The sequence below is a fragment of the Symphalangus syndactylus genome, chromosome 4 (assembly GCF_028878055.3).
Source record: "Symphalangus syndactylus isolate Jambi chromosome 4, NHGRI_mSymSyn1-v2.1_pri, whole genome shotgun sequence".
Taxonomy (NCBI): Eukaryota; Metazoa; Chordata; class Mammalia; order Primates; family Hylobatidae; genus Symphalangus; species Symphalangus syndactylus.
The window spans coordinates 86204532-86227510 of NC_072426.2; the positions used below are offsets into that span (position 1 = coordinate 86204532).

A 22979-nucleotide genomic window follows, 5' to 3' on the forward strand; every position below is an offset into this window, starting at 1 on the left:
AAGTAGGTGATCTTTGTATGGCAAAACATTCTATGAGTTAATTCTTTACATTTTTCTATTCCATTTGAAAAGCAATGGGGACTACTGATCTCACTGATATGGGGGATACAGAGAAGCCTAGCAATTTCAAGTCCTTCATAAATGCACTGTGTGCACAAATGTCACTTTGAGGCCGGGTGCGGTGGCTCATGCCGCAATCCTAGCACTCTGGGAGGCCAAGGCAGGTGGATCACCTGAGGTCAGGAGTTCAAGAACAGCCTGGCCAACATGGTGAAATCCCCTCTCTACTAAAAATACAAAAATTAGTCGGGCATGGTGGCGTGCACCTGTAATCCCAGTTACTGGATCAAGGAGAATTGCTTGAACCCGGGAGGCGGACGTTGCAGTGAGCCGAGATCATGCCATTGTATTCCGGCCCCGACAACAGAGCAAGACTCTGTCTCAAAAAAACAAAAACAACAACAATAAAAAAAAAAGTATCACTTTCATACTTACGGTATAGTTCTTGGGATTGATCTTAACACCAGCTTTAGCACCTCCAAACGGCACATCTGAAAGAGAAGGCTGATGGTTGCTATTCCATATAAATGTTAAAAAAGTAAAATGACAGAAAGCACCACACAATATTAGAGAAACATGTGATGCTTTAAGCTTCAATTTCTGAAAATTCAAGAAATAAACCTACCATCATTTTCTAAACTGTACTTTAAACAACATTTTATTGAACAAAAATTGTTCAATAAAATTGGCTAGCCAAGTTCTAATATATATTTAATCAGTGCTCTTTACCACTTCTAAAAGATAATAGCTTATTTACTATCCTTCTACTATAATTTGGTCTTATTTACAGAATGTGTTGAAGAATTGAAAACAAAGATCTAGACTTAAAATCCAATTATCTCCTATTTTAAAAAATCCCCCATGTAAAAATAAAGGCTGTATCTTAATTTAGACTAATTGAAAAATGATGCAGGTCTTAAAGAGTACAACTTAAAAAAAATCAGTTTTGATAAGGTATATTTCTATAGCATCTTAACAGTAACATGTGTGTAAACATATTTCCCCAGAGTTCTCATTAGTCAGCAAGAAAAGCGATCACTTACCAACCACTGCACACTTGTATGTCATCAGAGAAGCCAAAGCTTTTACTTCATCTACACTCACATCAGTGCTGTAACGGATACCTGGTGGTGTTTTTAAAAAAAATGTGTTGGGGTGGGTGAGAAAGAAGGGGTTATATTTAGAACAAACTTAAGTAAGCTTCAAAAAAGCAAGCTACAAATTGAAAATATCCACTTTTTACGTTTTACACCCAAGCTATGTCCAAAAACACTTGAAGCAGCTCGTACGTCAGAACACCATGAAAATCACCCTGTAATGAATTTCTGTACACTTTCCAGAAGGCTTTTTAATGTTCCTTTTACCTTTGGTTTGGGTGACCTGGTTGCAGGCAGTTCAAGAATTCAGCTTGCTTTTTTTGCGGGGGGGGGGGGGTGGGGCGGTAGGGGTGGGAAACAGGGTCTTGCTCTGTTGCTCAGGCTGAGTGTAGTGGCACAGACATGGCTTACTGTAGCTTCAACCTCCTGGGCTCAGGTAATCCTCCCACTTCAGCCTCCTGAGTAGCTGGGATCACAAGTGCATGCCACCATGCCCAGCTAATGTGTGAATTTCTTGTAGAGACAGGATTTCACCATGTTGCCCAGGCTGGTCTCAAACTCCTGCGCTCAAGTGATCCTCCCACCTTGGCTTCCCAAAGTGCTGGGATTACAGGCATGAGCCACTGTGCCTGGCAAGAATTCTGCTTTCTGATAATTCACAAACATGGGCAATGAATAGTCACCAGGTTCAAAATACCATATGTCTAAACAGAGGTTTTGGCTTCAAATGGGTATACTGAAAGAGATCCTTACCTGTTATTCTCCTCACCCACTGCCAACCTCTTTCAATCTGAAGATGAGAAAGCCATCTTCCCTTCCTGAGGTTGAGTGATTCCCTTCACCACTTCTGCAAGGAGGGCAGGTAGCCAAGCAGACAGGTACTAGTGCCCCTGTATCTAGTAGCCATTAGGTGTTGGTATAGGGTATACAGAAAGTGGGGATGCCCACCGCTTTGGCTTTGGGGATCTTGGTCAATTACTCTTCGAAGTTTCGGAGTGCTAAGCCACCTTTCTTTCTCTATAATCCATTGCTTCTCAATCCCAAGGAGGAAAGTGTGAGCGGGGTTGATGTTTGACTGCACAGTGCTTGGGGCACTGGGTATTTGTGTGTGAAGGATACCCACAAGAAGCTGCAGCATTTTTTCTACCTTCCCACTCCCAACAGATTCAGCCCCCTTGAGGGGCTGGGTACGATTTCCACTGGGAGTCACAGGTAAGTAATGGGAGCCCCAGGGACAGCTCTTTTAAAGAATTCTGAGAATAAAAGTTTTTCAGACAGAAAATATACAATATCTCATGGACTGGCAGTTTGAGAGAACTTCCCTAGTCAATTTTAAAAGCTAGCTTTTTTATATGTTTCTGAAAACATCAACCTTAATATTGATAATGTTTTAAGATAATTTATTTATCGTACACATGATCATAAAGAGCATATTCTAAGCTGAACATACTTATTTGGTCTACTGTAAAAACAAATTATATTTAGAGGAGTATGTGCTTAGAACTATATCTTGTATATAACTGATTCTCAAATTGTGAAATAAATGTACTCATTATTAAACTTTCAGAATGCAAAATTACAGGTAATTTTTCTAGCACACAGCAGATAGCTGTATGGCTCACTCCCCCATTTCATTCAGGTCTCTGTTAAAAACTTCATTCTGAGCGGCTCTCCCTGACCACTGTATTTAAAAGAGCACATCTTTCTCACTCCCACTTTCCTGCCTCTCCTACCTTACTTGTTTCTTCAAATTGTTTATTATTACTGACTTTGCATTATACATGTGTTTATTATCTGGCTTCCCTACCTGGCAAGTTAGCACCATGAGGGCAGATTTTGTTTTGTTCACTGCTTTAATTCCCGGTTCCTAACATAGAAAATGGCATATATTAGGCACTCAAATACATGCTGAATAAATATATGAATATTCTGACTCTTAAAATTTAAAAAAGGAAAGCTATGGCCACAAAAAATTTTGACATACATGTTGTTTTAAATAACTTACCATAAGCCTCCATACATATCATGAAAGGACTCAGAGTATACAAAATTGGGGATGGGGGTGACAGGGAGATGTTGGTCAAAGGGTACAAAGCCTCAATTAGACAGGAGGAATAAGTTTCTTTGAGATAGATTGCATAGCATGGTGAATACAGTAAATAATAATAGATTATACATTTGGCCCAACATGGTAGTTCACGCTTGTAATCCCAACACTGGAAGGCTGAGGTCGGAGGATCACTTGAGCTCAGGAGTTTGAAACCAGCCTGGCCAACATAGTGAGACCTCATTTCTACAACAACAAAAAGTACTGCACATTTCAAAATCACTGAGTAAATTTCAGATGTTCTCACCAGAAAAAATGATAATTATTTGCAATTGTTTCCTGTGGTGAACAGGTTAATCAGCTTGACTTAATTATGCAATGTTGTATTCATAAAATTACTTTGTACCTCATAAATATATATCTACAATTAATCAATTTACAATTTAAAAAATAAAAAATTTAAAAAGAATTTCCAGTCAGATAAGGCCCACAGAAAAGGAAAAAAAAACCTGTAAATAATATTAAGATGAATCATTTGTATCTTAAAAAAAAAAAAAAAAAGTTGGGCGTGGGGGCATGTGCGTGTAGTCCCAGATGCTCAGGAGGCTGGGGCAGGAGAATCGCTTGAGCCCAGGAGTTGCAGGCTGCAGTGAGCTACACTCAGGTCACTGCACTGCATCCCAGCAACAGAGCCAGACCTTTTCTCAAAAAAAAAAAAAAAAAAAAAAAAAAAAATTGTTTAAACACTAAAATGTGCTTTTCAAATTATTCAAAATAGCTTCTAAGTAATACCACATATTATTTAATGATAACTACACTAAGCCAGGGAAATGGTCAGGTGCTGTGCCCAGGCGACCCAGTCTGCACCATCTCCTTGCATGGAGGGGTGCTAAAGCCGCTCTCCTAGGATGGGTGTCACAACTGAGAGGAACATTGCACATGGGGAATCTGGCATGGTGTCCTGCAAGTGGTCAACAGGCAAATCTCAACTATTACCACTGCTATAACAAGTATTACAAAGTAACGGCATGTAACAATGCAATTAAAAAGTCTAAACTGACAGGAGTTTGAACAAATGACTTAAAAAACCTTGGTTTCATTACTTCTACATAAATTCACGGGAAGTGGTAAAACAATGTATTAATTAAGAACTAGTATTTCTTCTCCCACACATAAATCACTTTTTCCATTGCTCTTTTAGAGCCTGTGGAAGTCATCACTACATTATTTTTAATTTTCCTTGCTTTCTTAAGTGGAGGAAAAGTTACTTTCTTTCAACTTAGAAACTTAAAAATTTTAACTTGCATTTAGTGGGGAGCTAAAAACTGCTGGAACCAATGATATTCATAAATCAAACAGAAGCATTCAAATGTCAAGCCTAATATTCTAGAAATAGATGTTATTAAAAATTAGAAACCAGACCCCTCCTTCCACACAACAGTGTAAACAAAAATGTCCATTTTGTCATAAGTCATGGAATGATATGAGTCAGAAACTGTGTGTGTAGAACAAAAGACATGTTCCGCTGGATGGAACCCAGGAATTCTTGTTTGTAAAGTTAAATTCTCTTTCCCAGCTACACCCATTTCGAGAGCTCAACTGCTGAACAGTGAAGAGAAGCAGTTTCACAAATTACCTCTTACAGCACAGGCATTTTCTGTAGGCTATGAACAAATAAAAGCACAGGAGGAGCTATAAAGAAAGTACCAGCTTAGTGGAAGAAGCCCCAGAGCCAACAGAGCAGGGACAGGGAGGGGATAGAAATGAATGCAAGTGATATTGCCTGGGCTAAAGAAGAAACATTTTCATTTTAAATTTCTAGTTAACCAGTGATACATACATGTTTTTAATTCTAGAAATTGGCAAATATCGAGTACTGGGCTACCTAAACTGTTAATCTGAAAAACAAAAAATTTTAAAGTGCACCCATTAATAAAATACTCTGCAGCAATACTTGAGACAAAACAATCTCCAATAAGACACAATGTACCCACACACAGAAAATGCCAGTTACTCTTCCTTCTCTGGGTTTGGAAACCAAAGATAACTATCAAAAATATACTGTCACCTGAAAATAAGTCTTAACTACATTCTAAGGGACACTAAGAGATTTAAGTAGGGGCCGGATGTGGTGGCTCACGCCTATAATCCCAGCACTTCGGGAGGCCGAACAGGGCAGATCACTTGAGGTCAGGAGTTTGAGACCAGCTTGGCCAATATGGTGAAACCCCATCTTTACTGAAAATACAAAAATTAGCTGGGCATGGTGGCACACTCCCGTAGTCCCAGCTACTCACAAGGCTAAGGTGGAGGTTACAGAGAGCTGAGATTGTACCACTGCATTCCAGCCTGGGCAACAGTTTGAGACTCTGTCTCAAAAACATAAAAAAAAAAAAAAAAGTAAGAATATGACTGCAAAAAGGAAGGTACTCTACTTAACTCAATGGATTGGGAAAAATTAGCACAACTGGAGAATGTGAAGGACAAAATGATGTGACATATGCCTCAAAGTTCTGAAAGGCAGGGGAAGCCTAGCACTTTTGAATGCCTACTCTCATTCAAATATACTCAATTTGAAGTTGTTCAAAAAAGTCAAATAATAGGTAAATACATATACATACAAGAAAATCAGGAAATCTTAAAATATTTAAGCCAAAATTAAGCAAGAAGGATCTTATGTGGTCTGAATATTGTCACTTTTTATAAAACCAAGCCTTTCCTCCTTCAGCAGAGAAGGCTGAAGGTGAACAGGACCAACAGAGATCAAACAGGGGCACAGAAAAGAAACTAGAAGGAGGAAGGAAGAGATGTTTTATTCCAGAAATGGAGGAAAGTAAATTATATTTTTTGTATCCCAAGTCTTAGAGGGTTAGGCATGGTGGCTCATGCCCATAGTCCTAGCACATTGGGAGGCTGAGGCAGAAGAACTTGAGCTCAGGTGTTTAAGACCAGCCTGGACAACATAGTGAAATCCCATCTCTACACACACACACACACACACACACACACACACACACACACACACCACACACACACCACACATCTTAAAACTCTGTTAGAATCACTGATGCATTACTAGTGTTTGGGATCAACTGGGTCTTTGGTCAACTGTGCTAGTAGGAATGAAGGTAAATACTTTTAACAAAGACCAGGAGTCCATGGCTGGCTAAGCTAGACAGTGAATGGGCTTGGTACACAGGTGTCAGCCACAGAACTGATGCCATTAGAACATGGCCTAAAAATCAAGGCCACCCTGCTGACAAAGTAATCTGTGCATCCAGCTCACCAGAGGAAACTAAAGACACACCACCCATGACGTTTATTATTTATCAATCTCAGTAAAGCTGGAGGAAGGGCTAGGGATAGAATGACGTATGTACTACAATGGGAACTTTTAAATCATTCCTTCTATTCTGAACAGAAACCGACTAAACAGTTATTTTATGTTAACTGGTATCCAGATGTTTCCAAAGAATATTAGTGAAATGCAGACATCTGCAACTATATACAGCACAAAGCACTGATCTGATTTTTAACTTAATTACCACAGATATTCCTTAGTATGCTCAAGTCTAATGAGCAGTGCATGCTAAGTTTCTCTAGGAGAAATAAAAATCAAAAGCAAAAACTAGCTTAAGTTGCTATAGTGATGAAGAAAACAAACCAGCTCATTACTTTAAAAAAGATTCAGTGAAAACCACAATTGACTAAGCTTGAATTTTTTTTCCTTTTCCTAGCCGACTCAAAAGCAAACACACAAAAGCCTCCAGCTAGAGTCAGTTTTTTATAATTAGTTATTAACAAAACATTTATGAAAACTCAAGTGGTTTTAAAATTACTTGAACCTGTTTCTCTTAATAGGGTTTGATTTATTCATCAGAAATCTAATTTCCAGCTGTACTTTCTCACTTTTCAGGAACTATTTATTCAATAACCAAGAGTTCTACCAGAAGCACAGAACCCCCAGAAAAGCAAAAAGGCCTCAGAACAACTCTTAATATTTATAAGTTAACACTCTTGCCACTTACTCATCAGATTGTATTTTTTTCACTTAATATTAATGTACCTTCTAACCCACAATAATGTAGCATAACTTAAAATGAGGAGAGGAAGGTTAGAAGCAGGGAGGAACTCTCAAGTAATGACCTCCTGAAATACTATGTCTCAGATAAAAATTCAGACATTCAGCATGGGGAAGGAGCACTGCATATAGGAGCTAAGAAAAAGTAGACACTTTAGGCTGGGCGTGGTGGCTCATGCCTGTAATCCCAGAACTTTGGGAGGCTGAGGTGGGCAGATCATTTGAGGTAGGAGTTCGAGACCAGCCTTGCCAACATGGTGAAACCCTGTCTGTACTAAACACACAACACAACTAGCTGGGCGTGGTGGTGCACACCTGTAATCCCAGCTACTGGGGAGGCTGAGGCAGGAGAATCGCTTAAACCTAGGAGACGGAGGTTGCAATGAGCAGAGATTGCACCACTGCACTTCAGCCTGGGCGACAGAGAGTGAGACTCCGTCTCAAAAAAAAAAAAAAAAAAAAAAAAAACCAGAAAAATTATACTTTAATTGCTTTAGCAGCATCAATGTACTGTTTTGTATAAAGTAGGCAAACACCATCTTAGATTTTTAATCCACTGTCTAAATCTTTTATTTTAACCTGAATAAATTTTAAAGAGGTAACTAAGCTTTCTGGGAAGCAAATGTTTAGCTGATATTAGAAAAATATAACCTATTGACAGATCACAGGAAAAAAGGAAAAATACTTTTTCATTAAAAATTTAAAATTATAATACTTATGTATGTATTTCTATCAAAATTTAAATACAAAAAGAAAGCCGAAGACTCCCTTGACTCCCACTTGTGACCCCAGTCTTCTCCTTAGGGGTGACTATTCTTAGCAATGTAAGTGTATATCCTTCCAAATCATGTTCCCTGCAATTATATATGTACATATCCATAAAACATACAGCTTTGTTTTGTGTTAACTTACAGCCTGATGGATGGAAGATTACACATTAAAAGGGGGATTTTGTTAATTTTTCTTGGTAGATTCTCTTATTCTGATCTTGATTAACAGTAACTTAGCTGCACTTTCACACCAAACAGGTCTTGGAATCGGAAATGATGCTAGTTAAAATGGTGACTTTAAAGTTGGATTTAGTAAAAGATAACAGTAACTTGTTATTAAAAAGTTTCAAAGGGATAAAGGCTTGAAACCTCAGCTATCCAGTTTCATATAAATTATTTACAAGTCTACATGATAATTTGAGATGGGTCTTAAGAGAGGCAGAGGAATCCCAGGGAGGGGGAAGCGAGGCATGGACAGGCAGAGGGACTGCACTATGCAAGGGCATGACGGAGAGAAGTACGTGCCTGGATTTCCAATTTCCCTGAGGATAATTTTACGCCAGATCTTCTTTATTTTAAAAATCCAATCCTTTTTCTTAATAACCCCATCTGTCCCTGATACCACCATTTTTTTCTACCAGTCTCTCAGGCTAGAAATTTTGTGGTTATCTTTGCCTCTTCTCTCCTTCATCCTGTAAATCCTACCTGTTGGGAATACATTACTGTCCTTTCTTCAAAATGTTTTATCTGTCTTTTCTTTTTCATTCTCTGCTATTAACTATAACTTCATTCTCAGTTCCACTGCTGCCTAGCTTTCTGTGCCCTGCTAGGTTCATCATTATCCATCCAACAAACATAAAAGGAAAAAATTGGCCGGGTGCGGTGGCTCACACCTGTAATCCCAGCACTTTGGGAGGCCGAGGCGGGCGGATCACGAGGTCAGGAGATCGAGACCATCCTGGCTAACATGGTGAAACCCCATCTCCACTAAAAATACAAAAAAAAAAAAAAAAAAAAAAAATTAGCTGGTGTGGCGGTGGGCGCCTGTAGTCCCACCTACTCAGGAGGCTGAGGCAGGAGAATGGCATCAACCCAGGAGGCGGAACTTGCAGTGAGCCAGATCACGCCACTGCACTCCAGCCTTGGAGACAGTGAGACTCCGTTTCAAAAAAAAAAAAAAAAAGAAAAAATTGTTTTTACTCGCACATTTCTGACAACAAATGTGTGGGTTTTCCACACTAAGCAGTTCTCCAGTTCTCTGCAGATACAAACTGGGTGTCCTGCAATTCAGTTCTGACACCGACTACCAGGGTTAGCACAGACCCCACAGCTCAAGGGCTCAGTCTCACAAGACTGTTCCCTACTTCAGATGCCAGTTCCAAGTCCTGGGTGCCCAGGGCACCCACACTTCTGTCCAACTTGGCTACCAATCAGGGGGTTCCCATGGCCCCCTTCTCAGGTTCAATAATTTGTTATAAAGGCTCACAGGACTCAGGGAAACGTTACTTATGTAAAGGATACAAATCAACAGCTATATGAAGAGGTACACAGGGCCATGTCTGGAATGTCCCCATTGCAGAAGCTTCTGTCCTCCTGGAATTTGGAGTGTACCACCCTACCCATACATGGATGCATTCACCAACCTGGAAGTTCTCTGAACTCTCCCCATACTCCACCCATCAGTTAGGGTTTGTACAGAGGTTCCATTATGAGGGCATGACTGATTGCTGATTAAACTCAATCTTCAGCCCCTTTCCAATCTCCAGAGGTCAGAGGGTGGGGCTGAAAGTCCCAAATTTCTAATTATGGCTTGGTCTTTTTGGTGACTAGCCCCCACCTTGAAGCTACCCAGAAGCCCATCAAGAGTGTCCTAGTTAGAATAAAAGATGCTCCTATCACTCAGGAATTTGCAAAGGATTCAGGAGCTCTGTGTTGGGAACCAGGCAAAGAGACCAAATATATTTACTGTCACAAGTCCTTATTTCTCATTATTTACAAATGTAGTTTGTCTTCATGACCCCCTTACACACAGTTCCACTTCCTGCCTTGGGTGAAGCCATCCCCTCTTTATCTGAAATGGCCTTATCCAAATCCTATCCAGCCTTCTCTGTTCCCACATCAAGACTGTCTGTCTGCCGGGCACAGTGGCTCACGCCTGTAATCCCAGCACTTTGGGAGGCCAAGGGTGGATCACATGAGGTCGGGAGTTCGAGACCAGCCTGACCAACATGGCAAAACCCTGTCTCTACTAAATATACAAAAATTAGCCAGGCGAGGTGGTACATGCCTGTAATCCCAGCTACTTGGTAGGCTGAGGCAGGAAAATTGCTTGAACCTGGTAAGCAGAGGTTGTAGTGAGCCAAGATCACGCCACTGTATGCCAGCCTGGGCAACAAGAGCGAAACTCTGTCTCAAAAAAAACAAAAAAAACAAATAAACAAACAAGACTGTCTGTCCTTGGTATCCTTGAACTCCTACTGCAATAACACATGATTTAGTTTGTTTGTTTTTTTTTTTTTTTTTTTTGTCGTTTATTGACTGGTTCTAGGAAAGGAAAATGTAGAAACAGAATACTGAGCTAATAGCAAAACAAAAAAGACATAGGGTACAAATGAGATTTGAATCTGCTCTACTTGGGAGAAATCAATGAAAAAAATATTCCAAGAAATAAAAAAATTCAACTTTGTCTTTTGAAAAGAACCCTCTGCATACAGTTCAGAGATTTTGCCTGCAGGATCAAAAAACACATAATAAAAAAATTGATTTACTTAGAATATAGACTATAGTTCATAATAAAAGCAGTCCTTATTTGGTAAACCTCCAATACGAGTACATCACCCTTGGTTATTTCTTTGCTCTTTCTCTCTTGGCAAAAAAGAAAAAAAAAAATTCATGCAAAATACTACTAAGGCCCAATATGTACAAAATATTTTTTTAAAGTCCTATGTTGATATATTTATGATAATGACAAATGATAAAAGAAGTCATACTACTGACAACCTTTGTAATTTTCACTTATCATCTTTCACATTTTCCTCTAGCCTAGAAGCAAATCAGAAGAATTATGTCTGATAGACTTTCTCCAAGAATAATAATCAAGAGAAATAGCAATTCATGATAAACAAAGCATTTTCTTAGTTTTTAATGAAGAAAACTAAGAAAGTAATTTCAAAATTATTCAACAGAGAATCTTTAAAGATAAATGGAGTACACACTGGTAGAGAAATGAGTTGTTCTGGCTAACACGTTAATCTCTTAAACACCAAAGTCTTCAAACCTCTTTTGATGGAAAACTGTTTAAAATGTTATTTCAGGTCTTCAGAGTTGGGTGTAGGGGAAAAAGGTTATTTCATTTCCTTAGCAATTAGAATAAATGGACCTCTAGACATATCATCTACGCTGAGTTTTATATGCAAAGTTGTTTGAATATGTATTTTTCTAGGAAGAAGGTAGGTCTTCTAATAGCTTTTAACAGAAATTTCAAAGGTATCTACGATCCGAAGTATTACGAAGCATTGTGTCAATGGCATGAGGTGGTTCTCAATCAGTGCTTACAATTAAAAGCCTAAGATACAATTTGTAACTTTTTGCATAAATAAATCCCAGACAACAATGATTAAGGTGGGTGCTGGAATCAGATGCCCAGAATCTGAACCTCAACTCCACTACGTACTAGCTGTGTCACCCTGCCAAAAGACACTTCACTCCTCAACCTTAGTAGCCACATTTGGAAATCAGGGACAACAGTGTTTTGCATGAGGCATACAAGCAATGATGCATGAAAAGTTCTTACATGCATTGTTGCTATGAGGGATAAAACTGATGATGCACGAAAAGTTCTTAATAAAATGCCTGGCACACATAGAGCTGAATAAATGTTAGCCTTTGCTAATATCTGACCTCGGTGAAGGCAGTTGACCTCAGTGAAGGCAGAATGTGTATGGCTGCAGAATCTTCCAGGTATAGTTGCCTTTTTGTAAAGATAATCGGAAGGTCTTGAGCAGCTCCTTCTCCTAGTTTGTCGTCTTGTCTTTAATAAAGCCTTTCCTGTCTTTATCAGTAGTATTTCACATATTAACAATTCCGACTTGATAGTGAACACTTGAATCTGTATTAATTTCTGCCTCTGGAAAGGGGAAAATATTGATTCATTTGGATAACTAGTCAGTTTTAGACAGCGGCATTAGATTTAAGATTGTTCATGGTTATACTGGGGGAAGGACTTGAGGTAGAGCTGCTCCACTTTTCATTTTGTAACTTTCATTACTATTTGATAATGTGAATCATGCATGTGTATTTTATGGGTTTGCTGAGTACAAAATTTATGGGCTATTTATGAATCAATGTGCTCTAAAGTGATTAGAGATTTTTCTCTTTACTACTTACATTGTAAAAGCCTAATTATTGGGTAAAATAAATAGAAAAGAAGAACAGTCACACGGCAGAGACTAGTGTCTAGGATTTTTTAAACGTCTACAGGTTAATATTTTAGTTTTTAATGGTTACAGGCAGAACCCTTAGTATTTTTAACATAAGTAGATAAAAACTGATTTTCCTAAGCAATCTGAATTATTAACAGCGGTAAAACTAATTTCTTCCCACTATATGCCAAAAGTTCAGGCTCAATTTTTATTTCTTGTACTTAAACACTACAAGTTGTATTGAACCTTAATATATACTGGTGCTTAGGCTCCAATTTTTGATGCCCTAATTCTTACAAAGTATACTTTGGATAATGAGTGAGCAGTTGTTTGTCTTCCTGCACATGGGGCTTTACTGCCAAAAGCAAACTTGCTAAATGGATTCATACATGCAAGTGACAGAAAGACTGAAATCTGATGTATAGATCACTACCATTACCAAGGGTCTTCATTTTCTAGTATACTTTGGGAGAAAAGACGCATTTGGCTTCCATGAAATAAAAAGGCATAAGGGCAACACAGTTCCGTATTTAAATAAGATGTATTACAAACAACAACCTCGGGGCTAAGTGCTTTTAAAAGACACACAAATTAACTATCCTCCAACGGTACTTTCAGAAAAGTCCTAAATTAAATTCACCTACAAAGGTTATATTTTATCTGCGGCAGCAGATGCAGACACACAGCCACTTGAAAATATTAGAAACTGTGAGTTTATTGAAAGTTACCTAAGTTTTGATGGTTGTCAACTGAACATAGCAAAATAAGTCAGAAACATTTTTTCCCCCAGTGAAGGCAGAGAAATATCTCATTTTAAATCAGTATCAGTGCTCTCTATAGTCTTCCCTTAAGCGCTAAACAATGACATCCCAGAGGCTGAGGGCGTCTTTAACACTGCATCGACTCCGGTCTTCTCTTGCATTATGTCATCAAGATTCCACTGTTTCCTTCTGGCATTTTGACTTTTAAAAACTAGTTACTGGGTTAATATAGGGTACACTTTTTTGGGTACTAATATTTGTAATTAAAAGACTTAGGGTCAATGTATGAGAGAACTCCATCTACGGTCCATCAACTATATGTAAATTATGATAATTTTAGAAAATTTTATGATGGTAGCATCAGTGATAGGGAATTTTAATAGTTTTAATATCAAGACAACTGGGGGGGGCAGACTGGAAGAGAAAGTTAATTGACTCCTACCATCAATAAATTGCTATTATCAATCTCTACTTTCCCTCCAAACTGACTTTAAAACGATAAACTTCCTTCTAAAAAGGTAGACTGGTCTCAGGCAGAACCATAGCAAATAAAATACAGATAATTTACTCAGAGAAAGTTAATAGAACAATCTTTGATAATATTTCCAAACACACCAGAACTTTTGAACCAGTCTTCTCAAATCGGTCGCATATTCTCACAACATGCCCCTTTGCTGGAAATATTTTTAAGGCCTCACTTAAACTTCCCTTCAGATCCTACAGCATACCCTTTCAAATCCTTAACACAGACAAATTTAACGGCCTCAGGTACATGTAGTAACTGGGAAAAGAGAAGCACAAAAACTGTGTGTATTATTAAATATTTACTTGGAAAAAGTACACATCAGCCACCAAGTCTTATAACCATCTGTTTCCCTTAGAGATTATTGCTAGATTGTTGCTTTGCTTCAACCTCAAGAATTTTAATTTAGAAAACTCAGGGATAAGGTTGCTCTTGAGGGAAAATGAGATATAGAAAGCTGAAGGTTGGAAAAAGGGTGGAGAGAGGCAGATGAGGTTTTCTTTTTTTTTTTGGGAAAGAACCAATGGGAGAGAAGACAGGTTAGTGGGGAGAGGGAAGAAGAATGCGCTAAAATATGTTTAAAAGGGAAAGACAGAATTTCATAGGGATTATCTAAAGCATTTAAAAAAATCTCAATCACCTAATATATTCTGTGTTTCTAAGACTAGAGCGGGACCACAAAGGTTAACAATGTCTTAGACATTAAAAAAGCTTTAAGAAAGAAGATCTGTCCCTCTTAGAATGCACATTCTCTGCAAACAAGGCTGATAAATGGGTAGATAGATCTGGGGATGTCTTGAACACAAAGCACGGAAGGCTACAGTACCCAAATTTTGCTGATCATCTGTTGAGTATACTGTTTATTAAGCACACTAAAATATTTAAGGGCTTTCATAGCTATATAATCTTCCCCAATCCAGAAAGCCTTTCAAATTCCTGAAGATAATAAATTTATCACTTTGTAGAGGCCAATTTTCTTTGATGTTCTATCAATGCTTGCAACAGTTTATTAGTAACAATTCAGTTTCTCCATGTTTATATGCTGGGGGTTAATAGCATGCTTTTTTGTAAACGGGATAAATGGAACAGAAAATTGTATCTTACACTCTAGTACAAGCAAGTGCTACAGTAACAGTGCTTTGGTATGGCGGACCCAATTTGTTGCTAGGTTCAATATTTTGGCATTAAAACTGCTGTGGCAACAAGAGAAAGAGGACTGACAAACTGGTAAACGAGTTGCTTCGGTGAGTTTGTGGAGCTGCGACTTATAAAAACAGGAGAGAGCTGGGCATCTGAAGAATCGAAGAAAAAGGATTTCAGAGACCAAATCAGATCCTGCAGAAAACCACATACAACGATTTATCTGTACACCTTTTAAAGGACTGGCAAATGCTGCCAGCAAGATAGTAAAAATATAAACTTGACGTCCGTTTTAAGAAAACGATGCAACTCAATATCTGCTAAACATTGCCTGAACTTCCTCCAACATCCTTATTTGCCTTTCTTTGGAGTCTGAACTTGTTTTCCTGGTTTGGAGAATAAAGGAGTGGTAGGAAGAAGGAAGGCAATGTAGGAGACTGACGGTGTGTACATTTTATACAATTTTGAAGCTAGAAGGGAAATCAGAGGTCAAAGTGGCTCAAACACTGGTTTTGGCAGAGGAAACCAGAGCTAGAGGGTAATTAAGCTCCAAAGTTAAGTCCTAGAAGTGGGTGGGGTCAACGCAAATTTAGTAAATCTTTAAAAGCAACCTTTGTCCCCCCTGCTGGGAACACCAGCACCGCTCAAGTTTTTTCCGGTACAGAGAGGATTTCTAAAAATCCTTAGAAGTCAGCGGGCATAATTGAAAGAGCACAGAACCAGGTTTACTAAGACATGGGTCTAGCCCAACATCCTCTGTGCTTCTCAGCCAATCCATCTCCAACAAGACTCCTCGCCTCCCCGGGCTCTTTATTCCATATAATTTTTCTTTTTTACAGTAGACAAAAGTGGTTTGTTCTTTCCATTTTAGGTTACTAAAGAGGTATGGTGCAATGCATTGAGGGGAAAAAAGCTCTTATTTGCTCGAAGAAAGCAATCTGACTACAGAGGCCAAATCTACAGACATTAAATGATTTAAACTACAGGATAACCCGGTGACTACCAAACATCTAACCCCTTTCTTCACGTACTATACCTTTCCTGAAGCTCAAATCCAGGGCTAGCCAGGACCAGTACACACCCCCAGAGCTATTTCATTCCACTGGCTGGCTGGCCATCCGCAGCCTACAACCTGTAAATTTACTGTCAGGACGCCAGGTGTTTATTTGTCAGAGATATTACATTGCTTGTGATTTTTTGTGTTTTTCCTTTTTTTTTGGTATAAAACAGAACTTGTCAGAACGGGAAAATAACTTAATTGAAGCGATTAACGCGTGATCAGTAAATTCCTTTGGTTAATAAAACTGTCTGGATTTCAAACTTAGAAGCCAAGTCATTTTCCATGTTCGGATATCATCTGTCACTGTTGGGACAAATATCAGAAAACAATTTGACAGTTTGCATTTAGGGGAGAGTCACAAAAGCCCAAGAACACTGACGAGGCATTATCACACGGGCAGGTCATTCCCTTTCCTAGAAGTGCATTTTGGCAGGACCTGCCGTGTGTGACACAGACACTGGGACCAAAAGGAGACCGGTGCAGCGTCTACTCTGCATGCAAGATCAACATATACAGAGGCCCGGAGTGACGGCGCGGGGGAGGGGGCAGGCCAACCGCATGATTTAAGGCGGAAAAATCACCATCCACAGAGCCGGCCACATCCGAGGCGGGGTGACCTGGGCGGGGACCCGGCCCGCTCCAGCTCGGCTGGGCTGGGTTGAGCAGCGGCCCCGCACGGGCAGAAGGCCGGAGGGGAGGGCCGCAGGGGAGGCAGGGAGGGCGGGACGGGGCCCGGCCGACGCTCACCTCCCTTGCAGGGCGTGCGGTGCTGGCTGTGCTGGGCCCGGTAGCCTTCGATGACCTCCCAGGAGCCGTCGTCGCGCCGGATGGGGAAGGAGAGACTCAGCACATGGTTGCAGGGCTTGATGATCCGCAGGATGCCGCGCACCCGGTTCCGCTTCTGCTCCTCGCTCTCCCGGGTCCTCAGGTCCTCCACCAGCTTGTCCTCCACGATGCTGGCGCCGCGATCGAAGAAGCCCTCCACCATCTTGAAGAAGTTGGGGTCGTCCTCGCGGTCGGCCACCGCCTCGCTGTAGTGGCGCCAGGCGGCCCATGCGAGCCCCGGCTGCGGGGCGGCGGCGGGCTGTCCCCGGGCCCGGCCCAGCAAAGCGGCCGAGTCGGCGGACGCCGAGCCCAGGGCAGCGGGCCCGGCCCGGGACAGCAGCAGCGCTTCGCCCAGGTAGCGGTACATGGCGACAAGCGGAGGGGAGGTGCGTGATGGTCGCGGAACAGGAGCGCTTTCTCAGACTCTCCGCGACTAGGGAGGAAGGGTCCGGCGCGGGGTGCCCTTTTAAGCCGCAGCTTCCTGCCTACCCGCTGTCCCCTCCCCTCTGGCGCTCGCCACCTAACGGGGAGGATGGACTTCGGCGGCAGGGCGCCGCCCAGGGCGCCGGGCCTCCGCCTCCGCCTCCGCCGCGGCCTCGCCGGGCCTCGCTGGCGGCGGCGCGTGCCGGCGGGGCGTCGGGGGCGCGCAGGCGCGGAAGGGCTCGGCGCGCATGCTCGCGCGCCAGTGAGGAAAGGGAGGCGAGGGGAGGGGAAAGGAAGGGAGAGGAGGAGAGGGGAAGGGCGGGGCGCGGCGGGGCGCGGCGGGGCGGGCCCACGGGTGGCCGGGTCTGCCCGGAGGCCGCACCCGCCTCCGGCGGGGTTCTCAGGTATGTGCGCTGCTGGGGTCCCCCAGGGGTTGGGGGGTAGCCCAGGGAGGTCGGGGTCGGGGTCGGGGGCTGGCCTCTGTGGGGCGCTCAGAGGCCGAGTCCCCGGGAGCGCGACGCGGGTGAGCCTTGGCGGTCTGGTCGGGGACCGGGTCGTGTGAGTCACGGGCGCCCCTCCTTTCCGCCCGCGCGCCCTCGGAACGGGCGGCCCACCCTGGCCTGTCCTCTGGCGGCCTCAGGCCGGGGCCGGGAGTGCGGGTGCTGACACGTGGGCAGGAAAGCGAGGCAGAGCCGCCACCGCGGAAGGCCGGGCTGAGGGCTCGGCGTCACCAGCCAGGGCTGCAGAGAGCGGCGTGGCACCCCGAGTTGAATTATGCTTGGCTGGCGTGAGCTGGAAAGGAGTCACTCACCCACAAGCTCTCACCACGCGAGTTTTTATTGTCCCGTTCAACTGCACTGCAGTTTGGAGATCTCACAAAGGTTTATCTACTCTTGGTTAAGGGTTCCTTTCATGTTGTGAGTAAACATGAAAAATGTAGGATCTTATCCTTTTAAGCCATCATGCAAGAAACATGTGAGGTCTCTTAAAAATTAACTGTGCTGGCCGGGCATGGTGGCTCACGCTTGTAATCCTAGCACTTTGGGAGGCCGAGGTGGGTGGATCACTTGAGGTCAGGAGTTCAAGACCAGCCTGGCCAACATGCTGAAACCCCGTCTCTGCAAAAATACAAAAATTAGCCGGGCGTGATGGCGGGCGGGTGCTTGTAATCCCAGCTACTTGGGAGGCTGAGACAGGAGACTCGCTTGAACTCGGGAGGCGGAGGTTGTAGTGAGCCGAGATCGTGCCACTGCACTCCAGCCTGGGTGACAGAGCAAGATTCCATCTCAAAAAAAAAAAAAAATTTGTGCTGGCTGGGCGCAGTGGCTCACACCTGTAATCCCAGCACTTTGGGAGGCCGAGGCAGGTGGATCACCTGAGGTCAGGAGTTCAAGACCAGCCTGGCCAACATGGTGAAACCCTGTCTCTACAAAAATACAAAAATTAGCCGGGCATAATGGCGAGTGCCTGTAATCCCAGCTCCTTGGGAGGCTGAGGCAGGAGAATCGCTTGAACCCAGGAATGAGCCGAGATGGCGCCACTGCACTCTAGCTTGGGTGACAACAGCAAGATTCCATCTCAAAAAAAAGAAAAAATTAACTGTGCTTATAAATGGGAGCTAAATTAGGAAAAAAATAAAAAGTAAAAAAAGAATGAAAATGAAAATTTAAAAAATATATTAACAAATTAACTGCACTAAGGTAGGATTCTTTTTTTTTTTTTCGAGATGGAGTCTTGCTCTGTCGCCCAGGCTGGAGAGGAGTGGCACAATCTTGGCTCGCTGCAACCTCCACTTCCCGGGTTCAAGTGATTCTCCTGCTTCAGCCTCCCAAGTAGCTGGGATTACAGGTGCCCGCCACCACGCCCAGCTAATTTTTGTACTTTTAGTAGAGATGAGGTTTCACCATGTTGGCCGGGCTGGTCCTGAACTCCTGACCTTGCGATCTGCCTGCCTCCGCCTCCCAGTGTTGGGATTATAGGTGTGAGCCACCACACCCAGCCACTAAGGTAGGATTCTGATCTCACCTGTATGTTACTTATTATGCCTCTCTTTATCTTCATTTTAAAATAGAGGTCAGGTTTTTTGTTTTCTTTATATATAAAGAATGGCACATTCAGTTATTCATCATTCAAGATGCCTTGCCATTCAGCTCTGTTTAATGATGTGGACCACCCTCTAGAAAAGAAAACCTTTATCCTATCTTGAGCATTTTGCTTTTGAAACTTTTAGATCAATTGTAATTTCACTATGGTGTTAGAGGATAAGAAAGGAAGTGTAAGGTAAAAATTGGGGCACATCTATAATGCTGTTAAAAACAGACATAACTGAAAAATACACCAGAGAAGCAAAAAGTACCTTCTCCTTGACCATTCTAGAGGTGTTGCAGAAGAAACAGACTTTAGGCGAAGCATATATGTGAGTATAATTATGTTGCGCTTGCTTCTTAGTGAAAGACATGTCAGTGAAGGACTAGGCACAAGGTAGAGACGGTAATAATGTTGAGTCAGCTCAGGAAATTGGACCTGAAGTAAGAAGATAGAGATTCCTTAGGATGCAATATCCAAATAAAAATGGCTTAAAGGAAAGCCATAAACCAAGATAACATTATCTAACAAGAAGTCTGAAGGCAGGGCTTTTCCATTGTCAGTCCAAGGGCTCAGTGATACCATCAGATACCTACTCTGCTCTTCTCTCTGTTAGACATTCATCAAGTTTGTGATGTCTTTCCTAAGGGTTGTAAGATGGCTTCAGCAGTTCCAGGGGTCACATGTAGCCATAACTAAGTTCTATGGAGAAACAGCAGTTTCCTCCTGTGCATATCCCGGTATTAGTGAAGAAACCTTTTCCAGAGGCCTGCCAGCTACCTTCAACTCTCATAGACCCCAGTAGCTAGGGTTGGGTTGGTTACATGCCACACTCTGGCTGTAAGGGAGGCTACAAGGAAGACTTACTGGCACTTTTGGCCTCTGAAGTATAGGCAGACTGTGCCAGCCAGGAAGAAAGGTAGAAAAGGATTAATTGGTTTTGTTTGTTTGTTTGTTTGTTTGTTTGTTTTGAGACAGAGTCCTGCTCTTGTTTCCCAGGCTGGAGTGCAATGGTGGGATCTCAGCTCACTGGAACCTCCGCCTCCTGGGTTCAAGCGATTCTCCTGCCTCAGCCTCCCCAGTAGCTGGGATTACAGGCACCTGCCACCATGGCTGACTAATTTTTGTATTTTTAGTAGAGACGGGGTTTCACCATGTTGGCCAGGCTGGTCTTGAACTCCTGACCTCAGGTGATCCACCTGCCTCAGCTTCCCAAAGTGTTGGGATTATAGGCATGAGCCACTGTTCCCGGCCAGAAGGAATAATCGTTAGACAACTCACAGTGTCTGCCATATTTGCCACAGAAAATAACTGACTTGCTCTCTGCTGTCTTACTGTGATAATATATTTTTTTAACACAATTTACAAGAGAGGGGGAACATTCTTAAATATGAAACTAGGAATTATGATATTTGCAGTTTCATATTATATACAGTAAAGAGTCTTCAAATTCTAGTTCTCCTTGAGATCTTATACAATAACAGTTTTAAAATTATGCCTTCTGTTTTTTGAACAGCTTTTTACTATTGACAGCTTTTAAGGAAGTAGTTTTCACGTTGTCGTGTTTACTCTCTTACTAGACTGGAAGAGAGAACAGAAATCCATCCTCAACTTCTGGGGATAATCTGAGGATTATAATGAAATATCAGGTGCTTAAATGATTTCAACAGACTTTCAGATGAAGTTGCCATTAGCAACTTGTTATCATCAATGTAACACATAGGCAAGTGGATTAAAATAAGAGGGCTAAACTGGCCTTTATGTTGAAATTAGAAGTTTTGTTGTCCTACAGGCAGAAATAACAGGTTCATTGGATTCTCTATGTTATAGTAATATATCATCAGAAGGATAGCTTGGGATGAGACTATTTTGAAGATACATGGGAGTGGATATTCAAAGTGCCCTTTACATAGTTACCCTCCTCCACAGTTTCCCAATAAATGTGGAATCCTTGTGATTGCATTCTTGGAGGGCCATCGAAAACCAGTGAAGCACAGAGAGACTATTTTTTTCTATAGATATTAATCTAAAGCAATAATTGGCAAAAAAAAAAAAAAAAAATGAGATTTAAAATGTAGGATAAAGGCCAGGTGCAGTGGCTCATGCCTGTATTCCCAGCACTTTGGGAGGCTGAGGCAGGTGGATCACCGGAGGTCAGAAGTTCAAGACTAGTCTGGCCAACATGGTGAAACCCCATCTCTACTAAAAGTACAAAAACTTAGCTGGGCATGGTAGTGCGCCCTTGTAATCCCAGCTACGGCGGAGGCTGAGGCAGGAGAATTGCTTGAAACTGGGAGGCAGAGGTTGCAGTGAGCCGAGATCTTGCCACTGCACTCCAGCCTGGGCAACAAGAGGGAAACTCCATCTCAAAAAAAAAAAAGAAAAGAAAAAAAATAATATGGTGCTGTGCTATGGGATAACGGGGAATACCTACTTTATATAGGGTGTTCAGAGAAGGCCTTGAAAAGAAGAAACATTTAAGCTGAAATTAAAGGCTGAGTTGAAGCAACCTATTAAAGAGCAATGGGAAAGGCATCCTAAGTGAAGGAAATGGCGTATGGAAAAACTGTGATACAGAAAAGACCTTGATATGTTTTAGGAATGGACAGAAATCCAGTGTGACTGTGGTTGTCCTAGTGGAGAATGTTGTGGTTTTGGACAGGTGGATAAGCATCAGATCATATAGGCAAGTGCTTTACATTTTACCTTTTGTGCAGTGGAAAACCCAAATGGAAGTATAGTAGGCATAAATTTTGTAGACTACATACTTAAATATACAAAGATGTAATTTTCTTTCGTTTGTTTTTTTTTTTTTTAGAGATGACTTTTTTTTTTTTTTTTTTTGAGGCAGTCTCACTCTGTCACCAGCCTGAAGTGCAGTGGCGCAATCTCGGCTCACTGCAACCTCTGCCTCCTGGTTTCAAGCAGTTCTCGTGCCTCAACCTCCCAAGTAGCTGGAATTGCAGGTACACGTCATCATACCTGGCTAATTTTTGTTTTTTGCTTTTTTGAGACGGAGTTTCACTCTTGTTATCCAGGAGTGCAATGGTGTGATCTCGGCTCACTGCAACCTTCGCCTCCCAGGTTCAAGTGATTCTCCTGCCTCAGCCTCCCGAGTAGCTGGGATTACAGGCATGCGTCACCACGCCAGGCCAATTTTGTGTTTTTAGTAGAGGCGAGGTTTCTCCGTGTTGGTCAGGCTGGTCTCGAACTCCGGACCTCAGGTGATCTGCCCGCCTTGGCCTCCCAAAGTGCTAGGATTACAGGCGTGAGCCACTGCGTTCAGCCCAATTTTTGTATTTTTTAGTGGAGACGGGATTTTGCTATGCTGGCCAGGCTGGTCTCGAACCCCTAACCTTAAGTGATCCACCGCCCCTTGGCCTCCCAAAGTGCTGGGATTACAGGCTTGAGCCACCGTGCCTGGCCTAGAGATGAGATCTTGCTATGTTGCCCAGGCTGGTCTCCAACTCCTCTGCTCAAGTGACCCTTCCACCCCGGCCTTTTAAAGTACTGGGATTACAGGTGCGAGCCATTGTGCTTGGCCAACTTCATTTCTAAATAACTAAAATTTCCTTAGCTTTGTTTCTACTAGGTAATAGAGAACAATCCTGCTAAACAATCTTGCTGCTTTAGGATAAAAAGTCGGTAGCTTCTGGTTTAACTAAATTAATTACATGTTAATCTAA

At 42.1% G+C, this 22979-nt stretch overlaps 2 protein-coding genes across 16 annotated transcripts in view; one reads left to right on the forward strand and one right to left on the reverse strand.

Moving 5' to 3' along the window:
• LOC129480898 (glutamate dehydrogenase 1, mitochondrial) overlaps window positions 1–17422 on the reverse strand; it is a 42317-nt gene extending 24895 nt beyond the window's left edge. The window contains exons 1-3 of one of the 2 annotated variants that reach the window (XM_055275442.2): window positions 16708–17422; window positions 1104–1184; window positions 496–551 (exon numbers count right to left, since the gene is read on the reverse strand). In XM_055275442.2, coding sequence (XP_055131417.1) covers window positions 496–551; window positions 1104–1184; window positions 16708–17152 — 582 coding nt within the window. In that variant the 5' untranslated portion in view covers window positions 17153–17422. Of the gene's footprint in view, window positions 1–495; window positions 552–1103; window positions 1185–11955; window positions 12183–16707 lie in introns of those variants that run through there. The other variant, XM_055275443.2, reaches the window with a different exon arrangement.
• Window positions 1–22979, forward strand: part of LOC129480896 (shieldin complex subunit 2) — a 146513-nt gene that overhangs the window by 42696 nt on the left and 80838 nt on the right. For 4 of the 14 annotated variants that reach the window (XM_063638093.1, XM_063638098.1, XM_063638099.1 and 1 more), the window contains exon 1: window positions 17531–17612. The exons of 5 other annotated variants lie outside the window; for them this stretch is intronic. The gene's annotated coding sequence lies outside the window, so the exon portion shown is untranslated. Of the gene's footprint in view, window positions 1–17519; window positions 17613–19095; window positions 19216–19245; window positions 22260–22979 lie in introns of those variants that run through there. 5 more of the 14 variants (XM_063638087.1, XM_063638107.1, XM_063638089.1 and 2 more) reach the window with 5 other exon arrangements.